General features: G+C 43.6%; 1 protein-coding gene across 2 annotated transcripts; it reads right to left on the minus strand.

Annotated features, from left to right (window-relative positions):
* Positions 1 to 1293: 1293 nt before the first annotated feature.
* LOC110128915 (5-hydroxytryptamine receptor 3E-like) lies at positions 1294 to 8556 on the minus strand. 2 transcript variants are annotated; one of them, XM_020879971.2, is made up of 9 exons: positions 8493 to 8556; positions 6324 to 6490; positions 5735 to 5779; positions 3787 to 3896; positions 3473 to 3642; positions 2584 to 2744; positions 2033 to 2237; positions 1631 to 1858; positions 1294 to 1523 (listed from the first exon to the last, which is right to left on the minus strand). In XM_020879971.2, the coding sequence occupies exons 1-9, from the start codon at positions 8554 to 8556 to the stop codon at positions 1294 to 1296; spliced, it is 1380 nt and encodes a 459-aa protein (XP_020735630.1). The 2 variants fall into 2 exon arrangements, with proteins under 2 accessions (XP_020735630.1, XP_020735631.1); XM_020879972.2 differs by lacking the exon at positions 5735 to 5779.
* Between the last annotated feature and the right edge of the window lie 203 nt (positions 8557 to 8759).

The following is an 8759-nucleotide window of genomic DNA, read 5'->3' on the forward strand; positions in this document are numbered from 1 at the left end:
ATGTCCTGAAACAGAAAATCAATCATGAATCCAGCCAGAAAGAAATTTTATAAATTCAGGAAGTTTCTAAAGTCTGTGATCTCTGATGATAATCCAGGAAACTAGAAATTAACAATGAAGAGATAACACTAGCAAAACTCACTTATCCATGGATATAAGAAACACTTTCCTAAATAGATTTTAGATCAAGGAGGAAATAACTCAAGTTATGAACTGTCCAGGAACTAATAAAGCAGAGAACATTTCATTCCAAAACCTATAGGATGCAGCTCAAACTGTGTCAGAGTAAAATTTATAGGAAGACTGAGAATATTTTAACTGAGAATTCAACTTAGAAAATTAAAGAGTAAAATAAAACAATAAATTAGGAGAGTATTAAATTGAAGTTAGTGTAAGAAAATGAAAAAGATGAATAAAAGTATCTATGAGTAAGAAGGGCTTCCCTCGTAGCTCAGCTGGCAAAGAATGTGCAATGCAGGAGACCCTGGTTCAGTTCCTGGGTCAGGAAGATCCCCCTGGAGAAGAGATAGGCTAACCACTCCAGTATTCTTGGGCTTCCCTGGTGGCTCAGTCTGTAAAGAATCTGCCTGCAATGAGGGAGGCCTGGGTTTGATCCCTGGGTTGGGAAGATCCCTTGGAGGAGGTCATGGCAACCCACTCCAGTGTTCTTGCCTGGAGAATCCCATAGACAGAGGAACCTGGTGGGCTACAGTCCATGGGGTTGCAAAGAGTCGGACACGACTGAAGCGGTTTAGCACACACACGAGTAAGAAATACACCTTTAAAAATGCCTAAGAAAATTAAAACTTCTAATACAGGACATTTGTCACTTTGAATTGTCATCAAAGCTTTATTGCAGGCAGAGGGATAGACAGATGATATTTTGAAACTATCAGTCCTGGATAGTTAACTTTTTATCCCAAAACATGACAAAAAGCCAGAGTTGTCTGCAAAATGATTTATTGTGGCCAGTTAAGCAGGCAGAGGAGGTAGAACTGCTATGCAGAAGATATAAAGGGGAGCCCAGAATCTCATGGGAGGGCTGAGGGAAGCCAACAGAATGCAGGAACAGAGGAATTGTTCTTGTTGTAATTGTAATTGGGTTGAGACTGACCGGCAGGGCTGGATTGAGATGCATGGAATGTGGCAGGAAACTTTATCATCTTTGGGGTCAAAACAGTCAGTACTCAAGACACAAAGCACAAAGCACAAGACTCAAGCACATAGACCTGGCGACCCCTGGAGGCCAGAGCAACTCTGAGCTGGATGTGCGGGAGCAGACAGATGTCATGCCTAGGTGTTCCAGAGGATGATGACTGTGACAATGGAAGTGGCCAAGAAGAGCAGGTAGAGGCAGAAGAGCAAGGTGTCCATCATGTGGCTGAACTGCACCCACAGGCTGACCAAGTGCTGCTTTTGAGCCTTGTCTTCCTGCTGGGCCCTCGTGGACCCAGGGCACCCATTTAGCTCTGTCTCTCTGGGACCTGGCAACTTTCCCACCAACTCCATGGGCTCCTTCACACCTATGGAGAGACAGAGACTCAGCCATGGGCCACCAGGGTCAACTGGGGAATTGTGGGGGCAGGGAAGAAGGTAGGAGCAGAAAAGCGGAGGTGATGGAAGAGGAAGCCTGGGCAGTGCTGACTTCCCTCACCAGGCAGGTGGTCAAGGCCTGTGTTTCCCTTCTGGGGCACAGCGGGGCAGCATGTCCTTGGGCTGGTGCAGTGTAGAAGCAGGAAATGGAGCCAGCGAGGCATAGGTGGAGGCTGGGTGGTGGCCAGGTGCAGCAGGTAGGAGATGAAGATGGTCTCTAGCAGGCTAAGCACCATCAGGGACAGACACAGGGCAAAGTAGACACCTGGAGGGAAGTTGGGCCTGCCTGAGGGCCAGAGGCACCAGCTAGGACTTCGTTCTTCTCTTCCAATCCCACCCTGGGAAGCACAGCCTCTTTTGCCCAATATATTTCCCTTCCCTGAGCCAGTTCAGCCAGTCCTTCCCACCCTTCTCTTCTCAAGAGCTGAAGGGGCCATACTGATGAGGGGGGTGCCACTGGCAGGGAGTAAGTCATTCATCATGAGCAGGAAGACATTGTAGCCCAGCAGAAGAGTTATCTTGAATGGGGCGCGGTTCTGGCTTCCTGCTGGCAGATAGAAGCTGAGGGCATCAATGGTGACCAGAAAGCTACTGGGTACCAGGAGATTCATAATGTAGAGTTTGGGTCTGCGCCTGATGGCCACCTGGTGAGAGGGAGAGGAAGGTAAGTGAATATGGGATTCAGAGGCTGCTTGGAATAGTAGTGACCGTTTCTGTCTCTGCCTTTCTCATTGGTCTCTTATCACTCTGGTATCTGGAGCTGTGCAGACAGCTTCATAATTTGGTGTAGAACTTGCCGAGGGAGTGTTATATTAGAGCCATGAGCTTTAGGAAGGAGTGTGTGGCTGGGCAGCAAGAAGAGAGGGTTCTGGTCTCTGGCAGAAGTGGTAAGACTGAGAAACCCTGAAACTTGGGAGATAACCATTTGGTGGAGATTGTGGCAGCTCTACAAGCAAGAAGGAAGGAAAAAGCAAAGGCCTCTGAGCTCACATAGAAGATGATCTGATCATACAGGTTGGTGCCCACAGACTTCTTTGGGGTGGCCTTGTTGATGCCCAGGAGCTCCCATTCTCCATGGGTCTGAATGATGTCCTGGGATGTGTCTGTTATTTCCCACACTTCTTTCTCCATGCCCAGCGATATGTACTCCACTGAAAGGAAGAGTCAAATAATTTTCCAAAGATAGTCTCCTGTTGACTCAACTGTACTCTTTTCCCATCCTTTCATTCAACAATTTTTTAAAGTTCTTTATAAAAAATGTTTATTTATTAATTTGGCTGCATTGGGTCCTAGTTGTGGCATGTGGGCTTAGTTGCTCCAGGGCATGTGGGATCTTAGTTCCCCAACCAGGAATTGAACCTGTGTCCCCTACATTGGCAGACAGATTCTTAACCACTGAACCACCAGGGAAGTCTCTCAGCAAATAGTTTTGAGTGCCTACTATATGTCAGGAAATTTGCTAGGAGCTGGGGATGGAAATGCACAATATTTTCCCAACTCTCTAGGAAATAGTTTATGGAAAATATTTAAGCATCCAAACAGACTTAATCTTTGCTGCCCTTGGTCACTGTGCATGCTAAGTCACTTCAGTCATGTCCTACTCTTTGCGACCCTATGGACTGTAGCCTGCTAGGCTCGTCTGCCCATGAGATTCTCCAGGCAAGAATACTGGAGTGGGTTGCCATGCCCTTCTCCAGGGGATCTCCCTGATCCATGGATCAAACCTGTGTCTCCTGCATTGCAGACAGATTCTTTACTGCTGAGCCACCAGAGAAGCCCTTTTGTCACCATTTATTCATAATTTTTTTATACATTATTTTCTGTTGCTTTATTGGTTGCTCTTATTCACTCCTATCCCTAAGACTCTACTTCAGCTCACCTGTGTAGAGAAATGAGCTGAAGGTGAGGGTGCAGTTCTGCTGGTCAAAGGGGAAGTAGAAGATGTTCAGGTTACAGATGCTCACCACCTTCATGGGTTTCTTATACCTGATGCGACCTTCATTACTTATGAATGCCTTGAGGCCTTTTGGGGTCTTATCCACATCCATGCTGTAAGAGGAATGAGGTGGGAGGCAGGAGCAATGTTTTTTCTTCTTACCCATCTGCTCCTTTCTCAGCCATGTAAAGTGCCCTTTGGTAGACTGTGCACCATTGTTGCCAGAAGGCGGGACTTCCCCAGCCCTTAATACGCACAATTCAGTGATGAAAATGTCTGGGAGCCATAGGTTCTTGGTTGCTACACTGATCTTCGAGATGCCCTCACACTCCTCTGGGTTCCAACTGATAAATGGGTTGTCCCAGACCTAGAGCCCAGATGGAGGAGAGGTGAGAGCCTGATAGGAATCAGGGGTATTTTCTCTGCCTTTTAAATTTTTCTTTAAAAAAGAAGCTATAAAGTATTTCAAACACATAGAAAAGTATATAAAATAATGTAACAAACATCAGTGTATCTAACACCCAGCTTATGGAGTCAGTATTCTGATAAATATATTTTGGCTTTTTTTCAAGAAATAAGAAAATGCAGATAGAATTGAAGTTCCTTATGTCCATTTCTTCATAAACTTTGATCCCTCTGCTTTCTCACTTCTGTGGGAAATTACTGGTGATCAGAGAAATCCTGTCCTTTCTTCAGAACGGTTGAGATTCAGAGTTAGAAAGGTCAGTGGCTCAACCTCTCTGAGATAGAATTTCTTTTGTGTGAAATAAGGGGAGGGGGGTACTGGGATTGAACGAAATTAGGCATGTGAAAGGATTTTGTGTACTGTAATGCTATTTTTAGGTATTATGTATTAGTCTCCAGGGTAGTTTAAACTGTCTTCTAGGCCCCTTTGATCAGTTTCTACTGCAAGGATACCTTGAACAAGTCCTTGGGTTCTATGAAGCCAAGAGACTTGGTGGTCTTCCTCTCCTTGGCAGGTGCAAGGCACCTTCCTTTCTTGTCTCTGGGATGACCTTTCCAAATTCTCCTTTCCAAAGCTGGTGACCTTCTCTGGAAACTGTTTTCAAGGACTATCCAGTTCTGAGGCCTGGGGGACTTGTCTATTCTCTGGGCATTTACAATGTCAGCAGCTGCAGTTTGTGGAACCACAGCCAGAACAAAGGGATACATGCACATTAAATAAAAATTTATACTAGACCAGCACTTCTCATACCTAACTGTGCATATGAAATACCTGGGGACTGTGTTGAAATGCAGATTCTGCTTCAGTAAGTAGGGTGACTAATTCATCCTGGTTTGCTGGAGACTTGGATTTAGCAAAATTACATTTTCTGAGAATTCCTCAGTCTTGGACATGCTGGGATTTTTAGTCTCACTAGGAGGGGTCCTAGATCAAGTGCATTTCTAAGCTTCCAGGTGGTGCAATCAGCCAGTGCTCCCCATCTGGGAGCCACACTTTAGGAGCAAGATTAGGTGATCATGACTGTTCTTCCACTCCTCTCTCCTTCCCTTCAGCTGGTCTTTTCAAGTTGGAAACTGAAGTCATTTACTTTGATTTTCTCTCTCATTTTCTAATTAAAGAACTTAAGGTAGAAATTTTCCAAAGTTATACTGGTTTGGCCCAAAGTTTTGTTCTCTAATGTCTTACAGAAAAAATGTGAATGAACTTTTTGGCCAACCCAATACTTTGGCTACATCTACTAGACTTTCATATGTAATCTTCTTCTTTTTAATTTCTACTTAGTTGTTTATTTTCTCTTTAGGCCAACATATTTTAGAAATTTAATTTTAAATTTCTAAGAAATAAGATTTTGGGGAAGGGGGCTACTCTTTTATTTTGTATTATAGTCAGAGATTGTGGTCTAGATAATTTTTGCTTTCCTTCCTTTCCTTCTCGGTGGCCAAAAATGTGGTCAGTTTAGGGGAATATTCCATTTGTGTCAAAAAGATTATGCATGGTCACTGTACAAAGTTTGACATGTTTATTAAATCAAGTTTCTTAAAAATTACTATATGTTTATTCTTTTTTGACTTGATTTTTGAAAGCAGTTTATTGATGCCTTTCACCATGCTTGTAGATTTTTAAATTTCTCTCTCATATGTTTCAAAGTTATGTTTTAGGGTACATAAAGGGTCATAATCTTTGTTTTAAATCCATTCTGACTGTAAATAAAGGGAGAAAATAAACAGTGTTGGTCTTACCATTTCCAGCCACAGAAATGATGACAAGAGCTGTAACTGTTCATCCTGTCAAAAGAATTTCCTGTTTCCAGCATGTTGGTGGTACAAAGTCTGTGCATCCCACCCATTGCTCATTTTTGTTTATCAAGCCCCAAGGTGTGAAAGCTGTGCTGTGGTCAAGTCCAACATTATAGGTCAAGGACAAAATCTTGATCAAAACATATGTTAGGCCATGGGCAGAAGAGTTCATGGCAGGACTGGATTAGAGTAGTGCTTCTCAACCCTGGCTCTATCTTTGAATTACTTGATAAGTTAAAAAAATTCTGATGCCCATGTTTCATCCAGTCAGAACTTCTGAAGTGGAGCCTGGACATTGGTGTACAGCCAGGGAAGAGAGTCATGTGGGTGACAAGAATAGAAACTATCTTCCATGTGTGGTTATACCTCATCCTGCTGAACTGGATAGAACTTCTTTGGGATCTCCACAGGGCACATGCTTATAGCAATGATGGAGGAAGCTTCAGTGTGTGGTTAGGGGTTTGGGGGTTGCCTTGCTGGGAGCTGGGAAAAGGTTGAGCATACTAAGGAGAGCTAGAGAGTCAGTACTCACCACATCTAGGATGGCAGACACAGTGAAGGAGATGTTGACTATGGTGGGGATGCTGTAGTTGATGACTGGACGGAAGGCCTTTCTCTCAAACACTGAATCCAGAGCAGTGGTATACAACCCGTTCTGGCCAAACCCTGTGCAGTTGATGGTGAAAGTACTGCCTCTTCCTGTAGTCAACATAGAACATGTGAGAATTAGGGGAGAACACTTATGTTCCCTATATGAGAGGGTCCCAGGTCAGGAGCTTGGGGGTAGCCTGTGATATTAATGATACTGAAGTCGCTCAGTCGTGTCTGACTCTTTGCAGCCCCATGTATTGTAGCCTACCATGTTCCTCCGTCCATGGGCTTTTCCAGGCGAGAATACTGAAGTGGGTTACCATTCCTTCTCCAGGAGATCTTCCCAACCCAGAGATTGAACCTGGGTTTCCCACATTGTAGGCAGATGCTTTACCATTTGAGCCACCAGGGAAGTCAATATTAATGATACCTAATATTTATTGAGCACTGACAGTGTGTCAGATATAGTTCAAGCCCCTTAAATGGATTACCTTATTTTTTAATCCTCCCAAACTAAACCCCTGTCAGGTGGAAACTATTTTTATCCTCATATAATATATGAATTAACTGAGTTGCCGTAAGAGGAAGTAAATTTCTGCAGTCAAACAGATCATAAGAGGCAGAAACTGGACTTGATCTAAGCCCAGGTTTGTCTAATACTGCTGTACCATATACCCCCAGGAATGAGATGGAGAATAGGGGAAAAGGATCACCATGATCAGGGTGCCAGGCACTTCCTACAAGGTGAGGAAGGAAGGGTTGGGCTGCAAGGCAAATGATAGAAACTAACGTGGTGAGCTGAATTAGGGCTCTGGGCTCCTTGCTAATGTTTCTTTCTCCATGCAAAGCATGCCCAAATCTTTATGCAAACTGAGCCCTGGGGCCGCAATAGCCATCATAGAGAATTACATTCCTGGGGCCCCAAAGAGAACACATTTGTTTCACCTTAACCACCCCAACCTTCCTTCTCCCTATTTTGCCACTCAACTGTGTATCAGCCTTCTAGTTTGAGCTTTTGAGGTGTTGTCTTCCCCTTTTTTCTGACTATTAAAGATTCTAATTTTCTACCAATGCAAATTTATTAGAGAAGTAACAACCTGGATTGAGAAAGATGGTTAGTGACCTCTGTGATGAGAACATCAAGCCTTATCCTTTCCCAGAATGACTGCTTTCCAGGCAAATCCTTGGATCATTCTGTGAGCAATGAATATTCATTTGTCAATCACTGTGAGTGGCCAGAGGAACATTTATCATGTTTTTTACTGCCTAGACTAGGTGTACAATTTGTGTTTCTTCTCTGCACTGGCCTCTAAAGCACCTCTTGTTCAGTCCTCTCCTCATTGAATCTTCTTGAGCCCCTATCAGTTAGAAACTATACTTTTGTCTTCCTACACCTCACCCTTATTCAAAAGTCACATGACAACCTAAGGGGGTAAAATGCTATTTATTGGCACCTATCAAATGCCAGGCACTGTGTGGTCTCTCTCATTGAATCCTCACAACACTTCAAGGTTGCCCTATTTTACAGATGAGAAAATGGGAGCTCTGAGAAGTCAAGCAATTTGCCCAAGGTTGCACAGGTAGCCAAGTGAGGGACCAAAATTCAAACCCAGACCTTCTAGCGCTCAATCCCATGTTCTTTCCAGTATACCATGTTAACTTCAGTATACCAGTAAAGCACACTGTAACTTTACTCTCCACTTGCTGCTCTCTGACATCTTACCTAACCTAGAGCACTTGGATGCAGTAACTAGTGGGGAAGTTATGGCTGAAATTGGGCTCTTTGCTGCAATGGGGTAGGTTTCAGAGCTATAGAAAAAAAGACTTAACACCTGTGCATAGAAAGATGGATGGTCAAGGAGGCTAAATGGTAGAGAAAACAATTGGGGATGGTTCATGAAAAAAAGTAGAAGAGTCCTTATGTAGCATGTCAACAGAAGGGGATCTTCTATCTTTCAGAGGAGAGCCTATTTAGATATTATGGTAACATAGTTATGAAATAACTATGCCCATCTTAGATAATTTCTAGAAGTTGGAAATTTGAAAGCACATCTTGGGTGTTCTCCTAAAGAGGGTCCTTGCTTCTTTTCCTGTGTTGCCCATTTCTTACCTGGAAGCAGAAGACTGAGAACAAGGTAGGAGAGTCTCTCCCTGTGGAACCAACTTCTCTCCATCTTCTTTGTCTAAATTCTCCTATGAGCCTGTACCAGGACCCAAGAACTCCCAGATTAAGAGAGCACAGGCCACACCTAGAGTCTAACTTTGAATACTGATAGGATTAACTGACCACTGACATTTGTAACCTCCTTGGAAACAGAGTTCCGGTTGTCTTGTCATTGCCCTTGCTTGAGGTTTAAGGCTTCTCTCTCAGATGTTT

The sequence above is a fragment of the Odocoileus virginianus genome, chromosome 4 (assembly GCF_023699985.2).
Source record: "Odocoileus virginianus isolate 20LAN1187 ecotype Illinois chromosome 4, Ovbor_1.2, whole genome shotgun sequence".
Taxonomy (NCBI): Eukaryota; Metazoa; Chordata; class Mammalia; order Artiodactyla; family Cervidae; genus Odocoileus; species Odocoileus virginianus.